General features: G+C 51.9%; 1 protein-coding gene across 5 annotated transcripts in view; it reads right to left on the reverse strand.

The window, feature by feature from the left end:
• NDRG4 (NDRG family member 4) overlaps positions 1–23,088 on the reverse strand; it is a 36,002-nt gene extending 12,914 nt beyond the window's left edge. Inside the window, exons 1-3 of one of the 5 annotated variants that reach the window (XM_036274317.1) lie at positions 22,298–22,314; positions 6,119–6,213; positions 2,456–2,500 (exon numbers count right to left, since the gene is read on the reverse strand). In XM_036274317.1, coding sequence (XP_036130210.1) covers positions 2,456–2,500; positions 6,119–6,190 — 117 coding nt within the window. In that variant the 5' untranslated portion in view covers positions 6,191–6,213; positions 22,298–22,314. Of the gene's footprint in view, positions 1–2,455; positions 2,501–6,118; positions 6,214–22,297; positions 22,317–23,038 lie in introns of those variants that run through there. The other 4 variants (XM_036274319.1, XM_036274316.1, XM_036274318.1 and 1 more) reach the window with 4 other exon arrangements.
• Between the last annotated feature and the right edge of the window lie 2,387 nt (positions 23,089–25,475).

Here is a 25,475-nt window from a genome sequence, read left to right on the forward strand (position 1 = left end):
GGGAGTACGACACATTAGTCACCTCGGGTTCCATGCCCTGTCCTCCCGAGCAACAAGGCTTTGGGGGGGGGGGCTAGCGAGAAACACACAGGTAGAGAAGACAGAGAAGAAGGGGGAGCAGAGGAAGAGAAACAGGCCAGGGAAGGGGCAGAGGAGGGAGCCCAAGGACAGAGAAGGATGGGCAGAGAGAAGGGAGGGGTGCTGGGCACCATGCCCCCATTCTGTCTCTTTGGTGAAGGCCCATGCCACTCACCCCAGCCTACGCCAACAGTCCTGCATACTGGCTGGCTGCGCTGGGGGAAGACAGTCACCTCCCTCTGGGTCCTACTGACCTGGTCAACACCTGCCAGGTATGCTATTCCTGGCCCTGTCTTGCGCCTGGGGGGCACCAGGAACTTTCCTTGCCCCATCTCTAACCTCTTGCCCTAGAGGCCTAGCTCAGAGGGCTAGGCCTTGCTCTTGCCCAGGGCAGCCAGGGTGTGGAATGGGGTGTCCTCTGGCCCCTCACATTCTGGCCATTCTCCCTGTTCCCTGCAGCCACTTGGACACAGGAAGAGGCTCCAGCCACTGAGGCTACAAAGGCGCAGCCTGCAAGGTCCTCCCATATGCTTCACGAAGCGGGAGACAAATGGCCTTCCATCCTTTCTGCCACCAAACCCTGCTCCTGCATCGTCCCTATGCAATCTTATGTCCACTCCAGCCTCTGATCACTGAGTGGCCTTCCCACCCTTGGACTCCAGTGAGAAGCTGACCTTGGACACTACCCACTCCAAGCCGTGGCCCCATTTCTGCTCAGCTCACTTGCTTCAAATCCACAGATCTGAGTTTAAGTCCCAGCTCCCCAGCCACTAGCTGGGTGGCTTAACTTTCCTGTGCCCAGGGCCCCTCAACAGTAAAACAGTAATTGTGCCTTCTGCACAGAGTTGCTAAAAAAGGTGCATAAATCACTAGACCTGACTCCATGCCTGCCCATGCCCTGCCTGTATCTGCAGAGATGGGACAGACAATCTATGTACCTTTTCAAACTGCTGGCCTTTCCCTGGAGGCTGAACCCAGTCACAAGTCATAGCTCTGCCACATCTTTGCTGTGTGACCTTGAGCAAATCAGTCAACCTGAGTCTCTACATCTGCAAAGGGAAAACAACAGTGCCTACTGCACAGACAGCTGCAGGGATAAACACATAATGCTTACAAACCTATGAGAAAGGATCAGGAAACTGAAGCTTACTAGCACCTTAGCCCTCTGGGCCTAAGGTCAGATTAAGAGTAGCAAATGCGTATTAGAATATCTCCATGTGCCAGGGACTGTTCAAATGCTTTACATGTTACCATTTTATCTTCTTAACTCCCACTTTAGAGATGAGGAAAATGAGGCAGGGGCTGGCTATTCTGGCATTTTATGTCACCAGCTCCCTCCTGGGGAGGAGGTCCTGTTTGTCCACACATCCCACCCTCTTTCAGAGCAGGGAGGACAAAGGGGACATCTTGGCAGGCCTCCCCTGATCTCTGGCTGGGCCGAGGCTGTCTCCGGCCACACCCCTCCCACCTCTCTCCCCATGGGCTCCTGTTTGTTCCCGCCTTCCCAGGCCGTCCTGTCCTTCCCAGCCTCAAGAGCATGTTGTATTGGAGCTGGAACTCCTGGGGGACTGGAACAGGAGCATATTCTTGCGTCCTTGAGGGGCTCATGACCCAGGGCCGGGCTCACAGGTCCAGATCCTCACTGCACAGCTGCGCCCAGGGAGGAGCCAGCATGTCCCCCACCTCCCACCCGTGCGTGCAGACCACAGGGCTGGGGCTATCCTGGGGCTCAAAGACTGACCCAGACTGAAGTCAGGCCCAGGTCAGGGCCTCGGGGGCCAGTTCCATCGAGCCAGGAGGCAGGTCCCAGAGGGTGTGAGTTTGTGTTGGTGGCCAGCGGGCCCTGGAACTGGGGAGGCTCCCACTGTGTCTGCTGCCAGACACTTTCCAAGACCCGGAAATAAATGGCCACTACGGGACCCAAAGGGGAGAAATGGCTGGCTGAGAGTGAGATCATTGTAAGGAGGAATAAAAACAAAGAACGATTTCAGTTTTCACAGGGAATCTGGCATCAAACTAAAGAGGACATGGTTGGCCCGGCAACAGCTGCCATGGAAACAGGAGCTATTTTGGAGCATCAGCCTGGCTTTCATTGGAGGAAAATGCTGATTCAGATGACAGCATCCCTCCCTCCCATCTCCAACCTCACTCACCTAAGCCTCCCCTCCCCTTCCTGTTGAGGGAGGGAGGGAGCATCTCCCCACTGGGCAGGGGGCAGGCAGATCCACTGTAAACAGTGAGGGTGGCCCTGGAGACTGGGAGGTGCTGAACCCGTAGCTCCAGGAACGTGGAAGGGTGTGACCCTCCTCTAGGACCAGGCTGAGGGGCCAGCCAGCTGCCAGTCCCCCATGTCAGGAGGCTGAGAGTTGAGACCTACCTTCCAGTCTGTGTCCACGGCCAAGAGGAAGGGGTCAGAGTTCTCCTGAGGGAGCAAACAAAGGGGGTGGGCATCAGGCCCTGGCTGGCCAGGGAGCCCACATCGGCTTGGCCTTGAGCAGACTTGCTTGCTGTTCCTCATTCTGTTTTGTTTTTTTTTTTTTTTTGGAGAGGGAGGAAGGGAGAGAGAAACATGACTGTGGGAGACACACGGATCGACTGCCTCCTGCAGATGCCCCGAGCGGGGACCGAACCTGCAAGTTAGGCACATGTCCTGACCAGGAATCGAACCCGCAATCTTCTAGTGCACAGGACAGCACTCCAAGCAACTGAGCCATGCCAGCCAGGGTCCCATTCATATGTATATGTTTAAATATGTTTTTATTGATTGTTAGAGAGAGAGGAAGGAAGAGGGGGAGATAGAAACATCAATGAGAAACACGGATCAGCTGTTCCCTGCACGCCCCCTACTGGGGATCGAGGGGCAACCTCTTGAGGAATGGGACCATGCTCAGTCCACTGAGCACACCAGCTGGGCCCCATTCATCTGAATGTTAACAAAAGTGGCCCAGGGCTTCCCAAATGCCAGGCACCGGGCCAGTAAGTGCCGGATAGATGAGTCTGTGAGCAGCTATTCACATTAATTTTCCCTATTCATGGAAAAGGTGAAGATTTCCATTGACAGGAGAGTAGTGTGAGGGTCAGAGAGACTGAGTCACAGGGCCAAAAAGTGGTGGAATCTCTGACTCTAAGTCCTTGCTGCTGGTCACTCTGTCCTGCTGCCCCCACAGGTGGCTCTCAAGGTCTCACTATCAGGGCACAAGGTCAGAGGCCGAGGAAAGAGGTCAGAAGGCCCTGATTCCACACCATTTTATAGAGGCTGGGCCCAGGCCGTGAGGGACCGAGGGCTTGCACGGCCCACACGAAGGAGCTGCCAGGTGCAGAGGTGGCTGCTCCTGCCTTCCCAGACCTGCTACTTCGCTCTCTCACAGCACCGGGCCGCTTTGGACTCATTTACACTGACCGGTGTGAGTCTGTGGCTGGTGCCTGTTTCTCCCATAGGCCTGCAGGCACCTCGAGGGTGGAGCCACGTTGGACACTGCTGTCAGCATAAAGCCTGGCACGGAATGGGCTTCCCAACAAGAAATCTGGATGAACAAGTCTGACCTTGGGAACGTAGGGACCGTGTCTCAGAAGAACCCACTATTCACAAGGCGGCAGAAACACTGAGCAGAGTGAGGACTCCATCCCATGTTCAGACACTGCGCCCTCTCTGGGTCTTACATGGGGAAGGAAACCTCTCTGCCAGTTAGCCTCAGAGCCTCGGGGTCTGTAAGGATTAAAGGAGAAGTATGCACACTGGCCGTTGTTCTGTCCCTGGGGCTGGACTGGACTGTCCTGCATGGACTCTACCCCACAGATGCTCCATGAGCCGCTACTGAATACACATGTGCAACAAGCAGGGTGGCCAAAATCCTGGGAGTGGGAAGGAAGGAATGACACCAGCCACTCCACCTGCACTGGCAGCTGGGGGGAAGGGGGTGGTGGAGAGAATCAGAGGGCTAGGGGATCTCACATCCAAAGGGGAAAGCCGGGCTTCAGGGGACAAAGGTACAGTCATACTGTCACATAAACAGTGGTTGTCCTCAGGCCTCACCCCCTGGTTCCTCCAGGACCTGGGGGCTCTGCACAGGGAGGGATGGAGAGCACAGAGGTGACCAGGCCACTCCTGGAACCTCCGAGGAAGGGGATGGGCTGAAGGAAGGGGACAAAGCTGGTTATGGATGAATCTTCTCACCGGAAGACCAGGCACAAGGTGGGGGCAGGGAAAGAGATGCGGGAGATTTTTAACCTCAAGACCCCAAGGGTTCAGTTATCTCAGAGAAGGAGGGAGGAGGCAGTGTTTTGTTGTTTTTAAATCAACACAAAGGATGAGGCTGGTAATGGCAGGGTGCTCTGCGTGCCCCCAGCAGTGCCAGGAGGACCCAGGAGAAGGGGAAGGTGCAGGAGGGGCAGGGCTGCAAACCAAGAAATAGCTGGAATAATACAAGGCCAGAGAGGAGCTGCGCTGGGGGGACCAGGGTGTAGGAATAGGGTGTGGGGGCTGGCAGGTAAGTGTGTGGAAGTAGTCACTCCTCACTGGACTCAAAGGGCTTGCCCCAGGCCGGTCATGGAAGATTTAGAGAGTGAAAGGGACAGACACATACACACAGCAGCTGGAAAAGGAGAATTTGTCTGTGTGACTGGGAAAGAGACAGGCAGGACGGCTCTGGAAGGCAGGGTGTACCAGATGTCACTGAAATCTGAACAGGCCACGCTGGAAACACCTAGGATGTTGTTTTTTGGGGGGGTTGGGACAGAGTGTTAATGCGCCTTTGGAAAAAGCAGGTGTGGCCACGCTGGTGTGGGTCAGTAGTTGATCATCGACCCATGCACCAAGGGGTCACTGGTTCAATTCCCAGTCAGGGCCCATGCCCAGGTTTCTGGGCTCAATTCCCAGCAGGGGGCATGCAAGAGGCAGCTGATGGATGTTTCTTTCGTTCTCTCCCTTCCTCTCTCTCTAAAGTCAGTTAAAAACATTTTTAAAAAGAAGAAGGAGGTGTGACCAGGCCCCCAGCATAGGGCCTGTGTTGAGCAGAGAGGAGAGAAACTGAACTGGGGATTCAAGGCCTCCACGGTCACCAAAACAGGCCTTCGTGCAGGGTGGGGACATCTCGGTACTAACTCTCATCCAGGTCCAGGTGGGATGAGGTGAGTGACACCAAGTGTAGCAGAAAGAAGGCAGAGCCAGGCTGCTGGGCAGCGGGGCCATGTTCATGGAGTCCGGGAGGGTGGAGCAGTGAGGGCTAGCCCAGGCTATCAGAGAAGGGGTGTGGGCATCTCTTGGGGGAACTGCTGAGGTGAGAGGAGGAAGAGACAGACACAGGAGGTATGCGGCCAAGATGCCCGGAGCTCTCTGCACTGCCCACAGACACGCCTCCTACACCGGCAGGCAGTTCTCCATCCTCCATGTGGCTGCTTCAAACCCCGACACCTCTGCTCTGGTGATGGGTGCAGGGGTCCCGAGGAGCCCTCCAAGAAGGCCCGTCTCTGCTTGCATTCTGCTGAGCTGCACCACCATCTATAGCCTCCATTATGTGCAAGGCTCTGTGCTAGGTGCTGGGAGGACCTGGGGAACAAAACCCGGAGAGTCTCTGCTCCCAAGCCTTTGGGGCAGGGCTCGAGAGAGGTGAGTGCTAGGGCCAGGCACAGAGCTCGTAGGGGCATCAGTATCAGACCCGGTGCTCAGAGGAGGCCTTCCCTGGGGTGCGAGGGCTTCTCAGAACCAGGGATTGAGTTCGGACTCATTCCCTGATTGCTGTGTGACCTTGGCCAAGTGAACTAACCTTTCTGTGCCTCCGTTTTCTCATTATTGAAATGTGAATGCCACTCCTAAAGAGCCTCCCAGCCTCAAAGACAGCCAGAGCCACAGCGAGGCTGGCTGGGTTTTAGTCACGTGGGCGTCAGCCTGGCTGCACTGCTCCCAAGGCAGGGTCCAGGCCTCTCAGGGTGGCCTGAGTATTCCTGTGGGTCAGCTGGACGAGATTGGAGGGAAGACTGCATGGTTTCCTTTTTGGCCACGAGGGGGTGCCCTCCGCCCCAGGACCGCAAGGGGGCTGCTCACCAGCTCCGTGGCGTCCTGGCCCCGGAGCAGTGGCTTCTCCTCAGGGAATTGCAGCTCCTGCAGCCCGGCCATGGTCACGTCGTGGAGCAGCAGCCCTGGGGAGGGAGGACGAGGACAAGGGTTGGGGCCTGCTGTGGCGGGGGGTGCCCCGCCCCTGCTCCGACTCTCCCAGCACAAGCCCGTCTAGGGCAGGGCAAGGGCACCACACCATCAGCTCCATCACTGGGTCCCCAGTGCAGGCTCATCACAGCGCCTCACCTGGGCAGTAAGGCTCCGTCTGCAGGGCTCCCTGTTTGGCTCAGGGATGTCACTGTATTATTTGTTCTTAAAAGTTTAAACAGCCCAGCCGGTATGGCTCAGTGGATTGAGCACCGTCCCATGGACTGAGACGTCCTGGTTTGGTTCCCGGTCAGGGCACATGCCCAGGTTGCAGGCTTGATCCCCAGTAGGGGGCGCGCAGGAGGCAGCCCATCAGTGTCTCTCTCTCACATCCATGTTTCTATGTCTCTCCCTTCCACTCTAAAAAAATCAATAAAAATATATTTTTGAAAAAGTTGAAACATGTTTTAAAAAAGAAAAGAAAAGGAATACAGGATAACCCCTAAAACAATTTCAAATAAATTTCTGCATTTATTGAGAGGCAGAGGGGCTGGTGTGGGGAGCTCACACATGAGGTCAAAAGCAGTCAAAATGGTCAGTGGGGTCCTAGAGGACACAGAGGAGAACAGAACTGAAGGGTATCCAGAGATCCTGGAAGGACGAGCCTGGATTTGGGGGGCCCCAGAGAAGGGAGTGGGAGGGCCCTGGAGTATAGCAGGCAGAATGATGTTGAAGGGGGGGTGTCTGTCATGACATACCACCACACGGAGGGATGACACCTGATGACCACTCGACTCACAGCCACCACGAGGTAGGTCCTTGGGTCTCTGAGCCTCAGGAGAGGAAATGATCATACGTGCACATGTGTATGTCCATGCATGCCTGTGTGTATATATCTGGAGGAGCCAGTGGTGGGGACAGGGCAGACAGAGAGGGTCCCAGGACCCCACAATCCATCTAGTCTGGCACCGCCACCCTCACCTGGATTTTAGGATGGCTTAGATCAGAACACACCAAGAGAAAAACTAGCCAAGGACATGAACTGGAAACTCATAAAAGAATAAACATTGGCCAATAAATACATGAGAAAATACTAGAGCTCACTAAAAATCAAAGAAATTCAGATGAACACAAGACTCTCTTTTTTGGCCAATGGGACTGGCAAACTGCAGTGCTGGCGAAGGTGTACCGAAACTGGCACTTTCTTATGTTGCTCGTGGGTGTTCAGATCGATACGTCATTCTGGAGGGCAGTTTTGCAGAATAAATTAAAATGACTTAAAAGACTCATACTCTTGGACTCAGCAATCCTCTCCCTGGAAGAACTTTCTTAAGGAATCCAGAGGGGGCATCCAGGGATTTATCTGTAAGGAAGCTCATCACAGTACCATTTATGAAATTGGAGAAAAACTGGAAGATGCCAGGTGTCCATGAACAGGGCATTAACATCTAAACACAGGTCAGTGACTTGTACAAGATATTTAATAACGTGGGGAAATGCCTGTATCATAATAAGTAGAAAAGGCAATTATAAAAATTATGAGAAATACAGACAGACCCATAAAAAGCCTGGAAGGGTGTACATCCTAAAGTTAACAGACATTATCCCTGGTGGAAAACTGAAAACTACAGCCCGTAATCTGAAATCAGGAAAAAAACATTAAAAAAGAAAAGACTATTTGGTTGAAGATCAGTAACAATTCCTTACTCTCGCTCAGCATCTCACAGCTCATAAAGTGCCTTCTTGTGCTAGCTGATTTCACTGACGTGCAGCGAGATGAGGAAGCCAAGGCTGAGACAGGTTCATTGGCAAGTCCAGACCGGGCCAGGCCTGGAAATGGTCTTTGGACACCTAGTCGAGTCCAATGTGTGCCCTGTAACATCACGGCTGCCAGACCTGATGGGCTCCTTCCTTCTTTCCCTCCTCTCCTCCCGCCTGCCCTCCCTCCCTCCCACCCTTTCTTCTTTCCCAACTCTATGTTTAGCCTTTCTTAAGGGTGAAACCCTCAGACTTTCCCTTCTGCCCTGAAAGGCTGCCAATCCCACTAGCTTGTTGGTCTAAAGATGCACCCCACTCTTCTGTCACATCCCACCCCTGCTGCTCTGGCTCCTTCCTGTGGAAGGCCCAGGGACTTGGATGGGTCCCTTTTCTGCGGCAGGGCTCTTGTGAGACCCAGCTGCAGCTCCAGACTCCCTGGGCTTCCTTCCCCCCAACAGAAGCATGAAGCCTCAGCTCTCCAGACTGTTACAAAGATGATGCCTCAAAGCATGGGGGTCCCGACAAGTCTAGTTGGGGCTGAGATGTGCTGACGCCGGGCTGGGAGCTGCCGGTCACCAGGCTTCATGGAAGACTAATGGGGAGGCGGGGAGTCCATGAGAGAGCCTCCGGAGGCCAGGCAGGGAGGCGGTGCCCACCCAGGGGCCCAGGTCCCTGCATCTCCGTGCCATGCCAGAGCCCTTGGTTCCCAGTGGTTTCCAGGGAAACAGCTAACACAATACAGATGGGCTGTATTTTTAGCAAAGCATCCTCTCCTCTCACCCCCAGCTCTTTCATTTCCCATCCTTTCTGATGGCTGCCCACTCATCCATCCATCTGGGTGGGGAGCTAACAGAAGGGTCCAACCCTGGAGAACACTTCCCCCATTAGAACTTTTTTAGCCACAAGCCTCCCTGAGCACCCAATTCGATTAACCGCCTCAGCAGCACTGGGGTATTCCTGTCCTCACCCAGGAGACTGCCCCCAAGTATCGTGGTGCTATTAGAAGGGCTGAGAGTGGGCAGAGCAGGGACAGATGGCCTGTGATGGAGGGGGTGGAGGGAAGAGGGCTGGAGAGAAACCTCAGAATCCAGAGAACTGGGAATGTCTCAGCCCATGGAAAAGAGCCCAGGCCCAGCAGGCCGTCACGTGCGGCTCCAGACAGAGGCTGGGGTGGACAGTCCCACAGGGGAGGCGCAGAGAAGTTTCTTCCTAAGAAATTATGATTTAAAAAAAGAGTCACTATTCAAAACAGAAACAGACTCATAGATACAGAGAACATTTGACGGCTGCCAGATGGAAGAGGGGTTGGGAGCCGGGTGAAAGGGTGAAGGGATTAGGAAGAACAGACCGGTAGTTACAGCATCGTCATTAGCACGGGAAGTCCAGCACAGGGAACACAGTCAATAACATTGTGACAACTGTATGGTGCCAGGTAAGTACTAGATTTATCGGGGGGACCACTTTGTAAGATATATAAATGTCTAATTAAAGGGTTGTACATCTGAGACTGATAAAATACTGTCTATCAATTGTAATTAAACAATAGAAAATTATTTTAAAAATTAAAAAAGGAGCCCTGACTGGTTTGGCTCAGCAGTTAGTGTCAGCCTGCGGATCGGAAAGTCTTGGGTTCAATTCCTGGTCAAGGACACATACTTTGACTCGATCCTCAACCTGGTCAGGGTTGTATGGGAGGCAACCAATCGATGTGTCTCTCTCACATCGATGTTTCTATCTCTCTCTCTTTCTCCCTTCGTTCCTCTCTCTCTCAAATCAATAAAGAAAAAAATATTTTAAAATAATCAATGAAAAATGTTCTCAAGTGTGGACTAACAACAACAACAAAAAAAATTTAAAAAGGAGTCACTACATAAGTTATAAGAAAGAGTCCTTGTTATGGAATTGTGCACCTGAAACCTGTATAATTTGGTTAACCATAAGGGTCACCCAAATAACTTCAATAAAAAGAAAAAAAAGAAAAAGATTTATTTTTAAATCATCACATGCACACCTTAAATTTACATGTTATATGTCAATTATATCTCAGTAAAGATAAGAAAAAAGAAAGAAAATGAGATTCCTATCAGTGTCCCACCAGGAAGCCTGGGTCAGGTCTGCAAGGGGTTAGGGAGCACCCCCTCCCTGCTCAGCGCTCCCTAACCCTGGCAACCTGACCCAGGCTTCCTGGTGGGACACTGATAGGAAGCACTTTTCACCCTGCCCTTTCTTTCCCCTCTGACCGATACCCTAAAGGCAATGCAGAGTGTTGGAACCAAATGGGCCTGGGACGACTTGCAACGCTCCGCTTACCCAGCTCAGCCTGGAGTCCTTGGACCATGGCCGACACTTCTACACCACTCAGTGTCTAACTTTGTTTTCAGCAAATCACTAAAAGGATTGCTTACCTGCAAAATGGGAGTGTTAGCCTCTCTCCTCAGAAAGCTTGGAGGTGCAAGAGACAACAGATAGAAAGTGGCTTTTCAATGGAAGATTTTTGTACCCATTTGGATGGGACAAACTAATTTAGCATTGGGGGTCTTCCTTACCTCCTCTGCCTACTTAAGACAACTCTGGAGTTATTTTCCTCCTGTCCTCTGTTTGAGGGAGGGTTCACACCTACTGGAGGGAGGCCCCGCTGATGTGCACAATAAAAGGGACGGGAGAGGAGACAGGGCCTCCGCACGCGGAGGACAGAGCCGTGAGGGGCGTGGGGGAGAGAGGCTTCCGGCCCCGGTAGGCTGTGCACTGCCGTCCAGTGTAGGCAGGGTCATTCCTGAGCCTGTTCAATACGTGCTTCAGTGAACTTGATCAGGAGCAGCTGCACAGCCTCTGGAGTAATGCAACCACTGAGTGGGGAGCAGTGCTCAGACAGGAGCAGGCGAGGTTTGGACATACATCTGGGGCTTTTCGGTTGTCCAACAGCTGGGGCTCCTACCAGCACTTAACGCCCTGCAGCCAGAGGTGGAAAGTGTCTGCGGTGCAGGGACTGCGCTCATAGGGAGGAATCACTGCCCATCCAATCCTATAACCGTCTCACTGAGAAATACAAGAACTGACGGACAAGAAAGGCAAGACATCACAGAGCCAAGTGAGGGTATGCAGGAGCAAGGACACGGGTGAAACAGGGAGGCAGGGAGAAACCAGTGTATGAGAAAGGGGGCCAGACTGTGGACCGCTTGTGTTCTTCCAACCACAAGAAGGAGGGACCTCTGGCAGGTCCTGGTCAAGTCACAGTGCAAAGTGCCCTGTGGACGCTGCACTGTTGAAAGTCCCGGCTATAAGGTCCTATTATTACAAGACCAGGCTCAGCCACAGGCACAGAATGACATCACAAAGGGTGAGACATGACTCCTGCCCCTGCCTGTGCACCCAAACACCCTTCTACACACACCATGCCAGCACCATGGTTTGAAAAGCAGCCCCAAAAGCCAAGGACCCCAGAAATTGGAAACTCAACTTCCAACTTCACTATGCAAATGGTTTGGAGTTCTATAGGTAGATGGACCCTCATATCACTCTCCGTGTCCCCATCCTGACCACTGGGACAGGGACTAGACCTCCTGTAAGTGTCCCCATTCACGGATGAGAAAAAAGGCTCACGAGGAAGGGACTGTTCCCTGTGGCCGATTTGGGAAGGGAACACAGAGTCTGAGCTCTGAACCCCACTCTACAATATTCTGCCTCCCCAGGTGGCTGGCAGGACTCGGGGGCACAGGGGACACAATGTTCCTTCTGTCCCGCCTCCGTCTCCTTCTCTCACTGCGGCCACTTGATTTCGGCCCAACCTGAGTGAGACCAGCTCTGCTTTCTCCTTGACCTGGGCCCATGGATTCCTCTCTTTACAACACACACACGTCCTTCCAGCACGTTCTCACTGAGCTTGAGGTAGCCCTATCTGGAGTCTGGCACTCAGAGATAAAGACCCAGCTGACTCAGTAGGCACATCCTACCCACAGGAAACACAGGCCTCGAACATGCTGCTCCCTCTTCCTGGCAGGCCCTTCCCCATCACACCCCGGCAGTAAGAACAAAAACAATCATTCATATTTTCTGCTGACATTTGATATGTTTGGTTGAATGTGATGAAATGAGTGAACACATCAACAGTTCTTCACTTGGACTATGCATGGACCACTCGGTGTTGGTGAGGCTGCGGGACTGCTGGTTGGATGGCAGTGGGTTCAACTTTAATTGGAGGCAACTTGTTAGTTAATAAAAATGCAGATATCTGTCAACTCTGCAATTCTGTCTTTAGGTACTTATTTACCCTAAAGAAAAAAGCCCACATGCGCACTAAGTGTCAGTGCGAAGGACGCCCCCTGCAGCACTGTCTGGAGTAGTGGAAAAGTAGAGACAACCCGCGAACATCAGGAGAATGGCTCTGTGAGCTTGGGAACACCTACACCCAGAATACCATGTGGCTAGTGAAAAAACAAGGAAGCTCCACGCAGACAGGGAAAGCACTCTAAAATACGCAGTTGAGAGAAAAAGGCATGTCATAGACTAGTAAGTATAAATAAGCCCATTTTTGTAATAAAAAAATACAGGTACACATATTTGAAAATTTTTTTAAAAAGGTGTTCAAATGATTCAGGGCAACTGTAACAATACTTTTCTCTAGGGTTTAAAGGGGTATCAAATGGGATTTTTTTGCACGGCTGGTGTGGCTCAAGTGGACTGAGCATTGTCTATGTCAGCCCATGGACTGAGAGGTCCTGGTTCAATTTCCAGTCAGGGCACATGCCTGGGTTGTGGGCTCGATCCCCAGTAAGGGGGCTTATAGGGCAGCTGATCGATGTTTCTCTCTGACATCAATGTTTCTGTCTCTCTCCCTTCCCCTCACTCTAAAAAAATCAAATAAAAAAATATTAAATCAGAACAGCAAAAAGAAAAAATAATCCAAAAAAATGAGGATAGTGTAAGGAGCCTCTCGGACAAGGTGAAGCATACCAACATTCGCATCATAGGGGTGCCAGAAGGAGGAGAGAACAAGAAATAGAAAACCTATTTGAAAAAATGACAGAAAACTTCCCTAACTCGGTGAAGGAAACAGACTCACAAGTCCAGGAAGCACAGAGAGTCCCAAACAACATGAACCCAAAGAGGTCCATACCAAGACACATCCTCATCAAAATGCCAAAGGTTAAAGATAAAGAGAAAATCTTAAAAGCAGCAAGAGAAAAGCTGTTCGTTACCTATAAAGTAGCTCCTATAAGAATGTCAGCTGATTTCTCAAAAGAAAATTTGCAGGCCAGAAAGAAGTGGCAAGAGATATTCAAGGTGATGAAAAGCAACGACCTACAATCAAGATTACTCTATTCTGCAATGCTATCATTTGGAATCGATGGACATATTGAGAGTTTCCCAGACAAGAAAAAGCTAAAGGAGTACATCACCTCAAAACCAGTATTATATGAAATGTTGAAGGGTCTTCTTGAAGAACAAAAATATGAACAATAAAATGGCAATTGAATCTACAAACAAAATGAGCAAACAGAACAGAAACAGACTCATAGATACAGAGAACTTTTTGTTGCTTGCCAGATGGGCGGGGGCTGGAGGGGTGGGTGAAACAGATGAAGAAATTAAGAAGTACAAATTTGTTGTTACAGTGATGAACCTCAAAGGGAAGGGGGGAGGGTGGGTAGGATGCGTATATGCATAACAAATGGACACTGACAATAGTGTGGGGAAGGCAGGAGGGGGGTGAGATTGGGGAGGAGGGTGTCAATGGGGAAAAAAGGTGGGACATCTGTAATACATTCAACAATAAAGATGAGTTAAAATATAGAAAAATAAATAAAAGATTTTTTCTACATAGCAGATTCCATCAAATCAAAGGTATCACTGACTATACTTCGCACATTTTATGTTCCAATAGAAAAGAACCAACACTGCCAAAATTAAGACATAATACTTCCCCCATCTTTTAACTTTTTGTTTTGAAACAATTTTAAACTTACAGAAAAACTGAGAAGACATAAGCACAGAAATTTCCCACATACCCTTCACCCAACTTCTCCTAATGCTATCATGCCACAGAACCATAATACAGTTCGAGAAATCAGGAAATGGAACACTGATACAATACTTTATATGAATTGCATCAGTTTTCCCAATAATGCCCCAATCCAGGATGCCGGGCTGCATGCTGTTGTCATGTAACCTCCTCCAACCAGGGACAGTCCCTCAGTCTGTCTTTGTCTTTCAAGATGTGGACACTTTTGAAGAACACTCATCTGTTAAATCCATAGAATGTCCCTTGATTTGGGTTTGTCTGTTGTTTGCTTATGATTAGATTCAGGTTATGCATTTTTGAAAAGAAGTACAACAGAAGTGATGTGTCCTTCTGCCTGCATCTTATCAGGGGTAAGTGATATCAATCTGTTTATTACTGAGATAGTAACCTTTACACTTGATTAAGGTGGTGTCTGCAGGTTTCTCCAGTGCAAATTTACTACATTTCCTTTGGTAATTACTAAGTATCTTGTGGAAAGATACTTTGAGACTATGTAAACATCCTATTTCTCATCACACTTCCGCCAACTAATTTTAACAGCCATTGATAATTCTTGCTGACAATGATTGTTGTGGCATTTACTTAATGATATTTTCCTTTCTCTTTAAAAAAATTTTTTTTCTTTATTGATTTTTAGAGAGAGAGGAAGGGAGAGAGAGAGAGAAACATCAATGAGAGAGAACATCGATTGGCCACCTCCTGCATGCTTCCCACTGGGGATTGGGCCCACAACCTGGGCATATGCCCTGACCAGTAATCAAACTGGCAACCTCTTGGTGCATGGGTCGACGCTCACCACTGAGCCACACTGGCTGGGCTTAAACATGTTTTTATTGATTTTAGAGAGAGAGGAAGGGAGAAAGACATAGACACATCAATTGGCTGCCTCCTGCAAACCCCAATGGGGATTGAACCCACAGCCCAGGCATGTGCCTTGACTGGGAATCGCACCGGTGACCTCTCGGTCCATGGGTTGACACTCAACCACTGAGCCACACCAGCTGAGCGTTTAATGATACTTTTCTATTCCATCATACCTTCTACATTTATTAATTGGAATTCTCTTGTAAGAAAGAGTCACCTTTTCTTCTCCTTTTATTTATTTACATCAGTATGGACTCATGGATATTTATTTTATTCTATGAGTTATAATTCTTGCTATTGTTATTTATTGTTCAAATTGTGCGATTTGGCCAATGTGCATTCCTTCAAGTTGGCTGTGGGGTCCTTTCATCATGCACCCATCATTTTTTAAGTAGTTTTGAATTTTGATGTTTCAACTCATCTTGTATTTTCTCTTCCTCAGCCCTGGAGTCAACCATTTCTCCGAGGAGCCCTGTTTCCTTTTATTGGAGATGCTGTTTAGAAACCAAGATCTGGGCACTAGGTATGCTCATTGCTACTGGGGTGTCACTGTTCTAGGGTGTTTCAGCAGGCAAAGCTAGAACAATATACAAATATACTAACATACACTTCTCATATCTACCCATATGCATATATATATATATATGTATATGTGTGTATATATATATGTATACATATGTGTGTATATATATATATATATATATATAATTCATACTGATACTTTTTTGGGGCAGTTTTATAACTTTATTTGACAATCAACAGTTAGTTCTCATCCACATTAACTATTTGTAGATTTTTGAAAGTGGTGACAGGTACACAGGTGGCCAATGTATAAAACTTGTTTGACAAATCTTCATGCTCATTACATTTTCCTGGACAACTGCCCCCGAACACAGTAAAGGACACTGCTCACTCCTTTGGCCCAGACGGCTCTGTGGAGCCTGGTGTCACTGCGCACGTCTGGAGTTCCCGCCTCCCTCAGGGCCCAGTTCCAGAGCTCTGAGTGCCGAGGGGCACACTTCCCGAAACTTACTGCCCGGATGTGCGTGTGAGTGTTGACGGTGTCTTCTCCGGTCACCACCTCGCGGGTGGCAGAACAGCTCCCCTCACCACGCTCTCGGTGGGAGCCACTCTGCCCAGCCTGGGCGGAGAGGAAGCAGCCACACGGATATCTTTCATTCCAATTCAACACACACAGTTCGTCCCAACGTCCCCTTTCTTTATTTGTGATTTTTTCTCCCCTGATGAGAAACATGCCTTCATTATTCATATTGTTGCTTATTTGTTCATACCTTGTACACGGAGTACTTTCAGAACTGTTACACAAGGAGTGATCATTCAGAACCTTTTTATACTCCCAGTACTTTTTTTTACTTTACCCTTTTATATTTGGACATAGATTTTTTTTTAAATCCTCACCTGGGGATATGCTTACTGATTTGAGAGAGAGAGAACATCCACGTAAGAGAGAAACATTGAGCCTCCCGTAAGCTCCCTGCCCGGGGACTAAACCTGCAACTTAAGTAGGTGCCCTGACCGGGAATCACAACACTTTGGTGTAACCACCTGAGGCGCCCAGCCAGGCCAGCTTAGACCCAGATTTTTAAAAACATCTACAACTCTTGTGAATTCTTTAAAAAGAAAATGTCAGTGAAGTGAGTTAAGGTCTCCCTGACGTGTCTCACCTTCAGGGGCCTGTGCCTCCGAAGCCCTGCGTGGAAGTTGCTGCTGCCTGTGCTTTTCCGCAGTCCCGGCTCCTCTGACACCAAGACCGTGCGGCACGGCTTTCCCGAGAGTGCGCCCTGTCGTCCCCAGGCCGTCTCTGCAAGCTGCACATGCTGAGAGACTGTGTCGTGGCAATGTCCAGTGTGGAAACAATGTGCGTCGTGAAGCTGACATGGCAGCTCGTGACAGATGTCCTCCTCCTGAGGTGCAGCGCCAGGGTGTGGGCTGTGCGTACACAGCTCGGTCCAGGTGGCGAGCAGACACAGTAACCCTCCAGGCCCCGGGCCAAGGGCAAGCGCAGACGGAACTGGAATCCCGTCCACGGTCCATATGGCAGCTTCTGTATGTTCTACTGTTTTTTATTCCCCAATGATCTGTTCTGCATTCATTCTTTTTTTTTTATCCTCACCTGAGGACATTTTTGCATTTATCCTCAGATAGAGCAGGAGGGAGAGAGGAGGGAAGAGATAGAGAGAAACATCGATGTGAGAGAGACACATCGAGTGGCTGCCACCTGCACAACCCCAACCGGGGCCGGGGACAAACTGCAACCAAGGTACGTGCCCTTAGCGGGAACCGAACCTGGGCCTCTCTGGTCTGTGGGCCAATGCTCTAACCGCTGAGCCAAACTGGCCAGGGCCCCCTTCATTCTTAATGACAGGTCCCAAAATTTTAGATGGGCAGGTGGACAACAGGAATATAACCTTTTTATGATCATGTGGCAAAATTCTTCCAGGAAGATATAAATGGATGCCCTGGCTGGTGTGACCCAGTGGTTAGAGTATCGGCCCACACACTAAAGGGTCACAGGTTTGATTCCTGGTCAAGGGCATGTACCTGAGTTGTAGGTTCAAACCCCCAAAGCTGGTTGGGGGTGTGTACAGGAGACGACCAATCAATGAGTCTCTCTCACATTGATGTTTCTCTTTTTTTTAGTCCTCACCCAAGGATATTTTTTCAAATATCTTCAGATAGAGTGGGAGGGGGAGGGAGCGAGGGAGAGAGAGAGAGTGAGAAAGAGAAACATCAATGTGAGAGACACACATGGATTGGCTGCCACCTGCACGACCCCAACCGGGGCTGGGGCCAAACCACAACCAAGGTATGTGCCCTTGGCCAGAATCGAACCCAAGACTTTTTGAGCCAAATTGGCAAGGGCACACTGATGTCTCTCTCTCTCTCTCTCTCTCTCTCTCTCTCTCTCTCTCTCTCTCTTCCTCCCTCCCACCCTCCCTCTCTCCTTCCTTCCCTCTGTTCCACTCTCTAAAAAAAAAAAATGAATGGAAAAAAAATATCCTTGGGCGAGGATTAACAACAAAAAAAGATGTAAATGGGAAGAGCGCTTGGGGAAAGCTCAGACTGAGCCAGACACAGCTGAAAATGGCAAGTAGGTTTAACAGTCTACAGGTGGGTTTAATGTATACACTGAAAAAGATTCAAAATCAAACCCCCACCATTTTGAAACATCTTTTGGACCTTGGAGCCAGATATCCTGGTTCAAATTCCAGCCAGCCATTTAGCACCTGTATGACTTTTAGCCAGTTACTTACCCTCTCTGTGCCTCATTTTCCTTTTCTGTAAAAAGGAGGAAATAATAGCACATACCTCACAGGTTATGATGATGATGATGAGTTAATGTATAGAAAGCAGTTAGGACTGTGCCTGGCACATGGCAAATACCATGTTAGTGTGAGCTGTCATCACTATTATTAGGCCATTATTATTGAATAAGGGGACATCTGTTCAGGTGAATAAATAACTTTGGTAGCAAATTTGCAGCTGCCTGAGGGTCTCTGTGTGAATGCACCTGCATTTATTTAAACTCTACTGTTAGGCATTTAGGTTATCATTTCCAGTTTTTCTTTTTCTTTTATTAACAACTATGGGATAAGCATCTTTGAACAAGTACCTCTGCACACATCTCTATTTATTTGTTCCTAAAACTTCAAATGCTAAGTCACCGACCACACAACTTGCCCTTCATAAAAGTTGCACCTGTTACCCTCATATGCACAGTGGAATGGCTTGCTTGTCACCCCACGCTCCTCACCAGTGGCCCTGGGCACACTCATTGGTCTGCACACCTCTCCCCTCCTCCAGCAGACCATACCTCCGACTCATCTGTGTCCCCACACCTACCATGACATGCCCCAGTGAAGCAGTAAAGTTTACTGAGATGGGAGACCTGGAAATGAGCATTCGGGCTCTGATTTTCAGCCTCCTGGGGTAAATCTATGCTTCACTGTCCCTCACATGTAAAATGCAGGTCAACACACAAGCACTATTTAAATGAGTCGATGCAACTGTGTGAGACGACAAATGCCATGCATTAAAATGACACCAAAATTCCAGACAGAAAAAAGTTTTGCCTTTTAATCACACATGAAGTATATTTTTTAAAATTTCCAACATCCATTACTGAGTCTCCCAAGAGCCCGCTCCAGGGCCCAAATCTGCATTTTAAGATCTCTCTGACTCCCCGCCACTTTGGAGACAGGCTATGTTGTTTGAGAACAAATGAACAAAAATTGTCACCTTTCTACTTGCAGACAGATTAAGGTCCCACTTTCTCATGTCACACCGGGAAACAGACAAACACCCACTACAAAGGCACCAAGAGCCTGCTCTCTGAGGACGGCAGGAGCGAGCCTGTGGGTGGGTCGGCGCGCTGGGCTCCTGCCCACGATGCCAGTGACGCAGGGCCATGGTTCCCACCGAACTGACGAGGAGACCTCGGTTTCGGAGAAGTTAAGAATTTGCTCGGGTGCTGAGAAGAAGGGTGGAGACCCTGAAATTCACATCCCCTGATTCCCAAATCCCTGCGCCGCACCCCTCCAACCTGCAAGACACTGAGAGAGTCTAGGAAATAAATAGGTCACCTGTGCAGCCTCTGGGGACAGCCCCTAACACCTCCCCTCTTCTCTCCAGAACAAAAGGACACGCTAGGCTGGGCATGACAACTGATGGGCATCCTTCCAGCCGTGTTTATGGGGGGCATCTGGCTTTCCTTACCTGGTGTTGGAGCTGTGGATGGCTGGCCAACACGTCCCAACCCCAGGTGTCATGCCCACCTCATCCCATTTGATGGGGACCTAAGGCCTAAGCAGGGTGCCCCAGAGGCCCATCTCAGGGAGGCCTGCATAGTGTAGAGAACCCGGAGAAGTAACTGGAACATCCCAGAGGAAGGGCATCAGGTGACTGGAGCTCAGGGGGAGGGAGAGGCCTCAGGACACTGAGAGGCAGCTGGGGGACGACAGCCCCACCACTGCCATTTGCTGACCACCTGCCTGATGCCGACTCAACACTTAAACAACTTTCACGTCTGTAGCTGAAAAGCATGACCTGGTGGGTACCACAATGATCCCATTTTACAGATGAGGAAAGTGAAATGCAGAGCAGCTATGAGAAGGGCCCAAAGCCAGGTAACTGGAACTCATGGGGTGGCCCAGGGCTCGGGATGCAGGTAGGAAACCCAGCTCCACCTCTCCTCAGCTGTATGAGCTGAGGAAGTGACTGGCCTCCTTGGTAAAATGGGCACGATGATAAAACGGGAGACTGAAAACTAGAAACGGCTAAAGAAATGAGTTTAACAGAAAGGTCCAGCGAAACCATTTACTGCTGACGTAGGGGCAGGGAACCAGAGACCTCTAAGAAATGATCCTGGAGCCACAGCTGGTGGGTGGGCTATGTGAGCCTGGGCTCAACCGACAACCACTGAGCACTCACTGTATGCCTCACCGTAAACTGGCCACCACCGACTATGACCTCACCAGTGGGCAACACAGGTCAAAATCTCACGGGTGTGAGCAGGGATAGAGGAGGGTGGGATAGATCCACACTTCCTAGTGGCTGACCAGCCAGGGCAGGTGGAGTTCTCCATTACTGGAACAGCCAAGATCAAGGAACCAGAGGGGACATGAAGCCCGACAGGTGCCCCCCAGGGCTAAGCCCCAACCAGGTGTGTCACCTGCGCTCTCAGTGAGCCACTCCAACTCTCAGAGGGAGGTGACACTAGTTTTATTTCTAAGAAGAGAAAACTGGAGCCAGAGAGGTTTAGCAACCTGTCTGAAGTCACAGGCAGCAGTGGGGCGGGGACTTGAATCTAGATCTGTGGGACAGAGACGAGGACAAGGAGGGAGCTGGTGGGGGGCTGCAAAGACAGCAAGACAGAGACTGAGCACATGCACTGTCTTCCAGGCCAAATGTGATCAATGACAGTGGCCAAGGGCTGAGAGAGTCTGCCAGAACCATGGGAGCCTGCCTGATGAAAGAGGAAGGGCCCTGACCCCTGTGCCCACAGGATGAGGGTCCCCATTCAGTGTGGGGGACAGTCTAAAGCCTGGACTTCCACTGCAGCCTTGCACATGCCCCCTGAGAGTACTGCTCCTCCAGGCCCTCTGGGGCTGGAAGAGGAGGAGGGGAGGATCCAGAATTTCTGTCCTGCATGCAAGGCTCTAAATACCCACGAGGTCAGAAAAACTTCCCCTTGGGGGATTAACAAGTTGAGCCGACAGTGCAGTTCCCTTTGAAGTCAAGTGGACAGGCCTGCCTCAAGCAACTAGAGGGGGTGCCAGCCCTGTGGCTAATGGCTCAGATCTGGCCCCTCTGAGGACCTGGCCAGTGTTTCCAGTGTTCCAGGAACAGGCCCCCACCTTCCCCTCTCTGTGAGCCTGCAGGACAAGAAGCAGTCAGCCACTGTTGCTTTATTAGGCACTCACAGCCTGACCTACCCCCAAACACACACACACACACACACACACACACACACACACACACTCTCTCTCTCTCTCTCCGCCCCCTCCCTGGGCCCTCCAGCCTCCACTTGACTCCACATCACTCCCAGTTCAAGCCTCTCTCACACACTAGGGCCTGGACATAAGCCAGTCCCTCCATCCTTCAGCCTGTAATGTCACCTCCCTCTCCATGAATAGAAATCCTGTCTTTTAGGGTGTAGTTCAAACACTGCCACATCCTCAAATCTCTCTGTTCCACTCTGCCCGCACTCAGACTCGGGCCTGCGGTTTCCCTTTCCTGGCCCCTTCCTCCTGTCCTGTCTCTCCACAGCCCCTTCCACGGAGGCCACCTGTGCCTGGGAGAGTGTGTCCCACCCTTCAAACCTCTGCCCTCTCGTCCTGGCTCCTTCCTGCCTCCTCCTCCTCTGGGCACAACCAGTGTCCTCTGTGGACCTCCAGCCACAGCATCCTGGATGTGGTTTCCAGACTCCAGAGGGGCTGCAAGCCCGAGGGTCCTCCGTCATCAGGGTCCTATCTAGCTGCCCACTTCCAGGCAGCTGGCCTCCACTCCCAGCAGGAAACTTCTCCTGGGAGAGGAGCTCAGACTGTCACGGGAGCGGGAATAAGAGGCCATGGTCGGGAGCTCCTTTCTTAGGGGGACTGAACGACACTGATTGGAGGGCAGGGGCTCGAAGCTTCCTTTCCCCTTTCGGGGACCGATTAGAAGCTCGGCCACTCGGAAACTCCAGAAAGTCGCCCTCTGACCCGCGCGCTCCACCCGCCCGGACGCTGGGGACTCCGAGAGCAGAATGGGGTGGGGCCGGGCTCCCCACAGGAACATGCAGCGCATGGGCTAGGAATCGGCTGGCATCCGCACCCCCTCCTCCAGCTCCAGCCGGAGCCGCCCAAACCCTGTGCGCCGCGCCCCGCTCCAACTCGGACGGTAGCGAGGGGCGAGGGCCGGCGGAGGGCCAGCGGTACCTGTCAGCAGTTCGATCTTGTGTCCCAGCACCTTCATCTCGGCGCCCGGCCCAGGGGAAAGGACCGCCGGAGGCGAGCAGCTAAGTAGCGGGAGAGCGAGGGGAGCGAGGGGAGCGAGGGGAGCGAGGGGAGCGAGGGGAGCGAGGGGAGCGAGGGGAGCGAGGGGAGCGAGGGGAGCGAGGGGAGCGAGGGGAGCGAGGGGAGCGAGGGGAGCGAGGGGAGCGAGGGGAGCGAGGAGGGGAGCGATGAGCGCAGCCGGAGCGCAGCCGGAGCCAGGAGCGCTCTCGCCAACCCCCACGCCGCTTTTAAAAATCCACCAATTGGACGACCGCGCACCCCTAAAAGGCGCCCGCCGCCACCTGGTCGGGGTGCACTCCGGGAGGCGGAGGGAGCGCACGGGGTGGGTGTGGTGACACTCGGGAGGCGACAGGAGGGGGCCCTTGCGCCCGCCGCCAGAACAAAGAGGCTCCGCCACCCGGTGTCATGGTGGGAAAGGCGCGGGCGGCGGCTGGGTCGTGGCCCCTCGGGTCCCCGTGTCTGGCTGGAACGCGAGTGGGGAGAGCCCGGGGGCAGCGGCGGAGAGGGTGCTACCCTCGAGTCGGCGAAAGGTGGCCCGGCGACAGAGCGCCCGGCTCACAGGGTCTGGGGTCGTGCGCGGCGGCTGGGCCGGGGCGGAGGGTTGGCCGCGGCCGCAATGGCAAGGGGACCAGGAGAGAAGGGCCGAGGGCGTCGCCGACTCACCGACTCACCGAGGGCGATGAGAGCGAAACGGGCGCGCGGGCGGGGAGTAGGGCTTCGCCGCCGCCGCCGACGCGCGGGTGCAGGTGTCCGCGGCCGGGCCCCCGCCGTGCGCCGCAGCTGGTGGCGGAGGCCGGCGGCCGGCAGGGGCGGTGCGCCGCGGGGGGCGTGCCCACGCGGAGTGTGGTGGACGTGGGCGCTGGCCGGCGGGGGTTGGTTGGTCCCAGGAGGCCGTCACCCGCACTCAGCTTCTGCCTCCTTGCGCGGTGGGAGTGCCGGTGGGGGGATGGGCAGGCGGGCGAGCCGAACACCGCGACTTGGAATCCTAGCGGAGACCCTCCAGTGCGTCCCCACCCCTCCCTTCTGCTCCCCACCTCCCGCAGGCGCCGAGAGGAAGGGTCCCCGCCGCTCAGACGTCGCCGGGTGAGGAAGGAGGCCCCGCCCGCCCCTTCTGTGCCCTTGCAGCCGCGTGGCGTCGGGTTCCCGGGGGAGGGGGCGACCTCTGCTGCCGACTTTGTTTAGATTACCAAGGGGAACCCCAGCTCGGTGGAGGAGCACCTTTCCCTTACCCTCCCCTACTTGGGAACCGCTGGGGAAAAGCCCTGGAGGGTCAGGAAGAACCAGGCTCCTTGGGTCGTCTCCGGTTTTCAGAGCCCGAGGGTTTCCTTGGAGAACTCATGCGGGAGTGACCACCTCTAGGCAGAGATGTTCTGGGCCCTCAGCCTCCCCCACCATGCGACAAGGTCCTTGCTCCCTTCAGTTCACCTCCACTCTCTGAGCCGAAAGGGAACTGGGAGGCCCCTCTCATCCTCAGGCTTACTCTGGTCTGGCCCAGTGCCGTTGCTCCCACCTGTCACCCCAAAGGAGAGAGCGTCAAAGTCCCTGGATAAAGCCTGCTTTCGGCAGAATGGAAATCTGATGACCAGAAAATATTTACTTGGGCAAGACAACTCAAGAGGAGGGCTCCTGTGGCCCGGGTTCTTTTCAGGCTCTGCCAGTGACCTTGGGCGGGGCCTTGCCCCTCCCAGATTCCAGCCCTTTGGTGTAGAGTGAATGTGTTGGACCAGGTCATCTGGGAGGTCCAGGATGGCAGTGGGGTGGGCGGTCAAGAGAATTATGCAGGGCCCTTTGCTGACCCCTTATCTGGGCTGGTTTGCGGAGAGGCCATGGAAGCTGATAGGAAGGAACCGGTTCACTGGTGTTGGTTGAGGAAGCTGGTAAGGTTTGGTGGCCCCAGATGGGGTGCACGTTCCTGCTTGAGGGGACATCCTTGCCTCTCCATTTCCTATTCTGTAAAGGGGATGGGAGGAGGTCAGTGGGGACAGAGTGAACTTCAGTGTCCAAAACATCCAGGAGGCTGTTTATACACGCGCGCGCACACACACACACACACACACACACACAAGTCTGGAGCCAGTCCTTAAGAACACAGACTGGTTCTACAATTTCCTGGCTGTGTGGTGTCCAGTAAGTTACTTAGCCTCTCTGCGCCTCCTTGTTATACTGGGTGAAATTGGGGTGATGCCGACCTCAGAGGGCTCCTCTAAGAATTAAATGATGGAACATAATATGTTCAGTATAGTGCCAGGCACAAGGTTGAAGTGTTCAGTAAACAGTCACCTTTATTATTATTATTTTTTTTAATTTTATCGATTTTAGAGAGAAGAAGGGAAGGGGGAGAGATGAAGAAGGAGAGAGGGAGGGAGGGAGGGAGAGAGAGAGAGAGAGATTCATTGTTTTACTTATGTATGTTATCAATGATTGCTTCTTATGTGTGCCCTGATGGGAGACCAAACCCGCAGCCTTAGTGTATTGGGATTGCCTTTATTAGTGATGATGAAATTGTTATTACTGCATTAGAGATTCTTTCCTGAGTTCTACCCTTTTCAATAACTTCAGACCTAGTCATTAAACAAAATGAATTGTTGATGTTCTAGTGACATAATCCACGAGGCCTAGCCTGTTCTGACCTCTCAGGGGAATGCAGGCCGGGGGATGTATAAAGCTGCCTAACAAGAGCTTTGAAACACTCGTCTGTTCAGTGTGGACCGGCTTCTGCCATGGCCTTGAACGAATGTGGACAATCCACTTGGCTCAGATAAGTAACGAACTCCAAGTGAGCGTTCAAGTGGTTGAGGTTGTGGATTTGAACCCTAAAACTGGAGACAATAGATGATGACGAAATGTGGTTGTAAGGACACCCCCTCCCCCCTTCTGTGGCAACGGCAGCAAATAAAGGTGCTCAGGAAAGAGGCAGGTAGAAGGGCTCTGGCCCCTTCTGGAGGAGTCCTCTGGGAGTTAGTGGAAGGGCAAGCTCTTAGTCCTTCCTGCTCCGGGCTCTTCATCCCTGTGTGGGGCATGGTGTTTGGGGACAGGCTGGATGGCAGAATTTTAACAGAGGAAAGAGCTAGACCAAGGGCCAACCTGTTGGCTGGGACAG

Source organism: Molossus molossus, unplaced genomic scaffold (assembly GCF_014108415.1).
Source record: "Molossus molossus isolate mMolMol1 unplaced genomic scaffold, mMolMol1.p scaffold_m16_p_21, whole genome shotgun sequence".
Classification (NCBI taxonomy): Eukaryota; Metazoa; Chordata; class Mammalia; order Chiroptera; family Molossidae; genus Molossus; species Molossus molossus.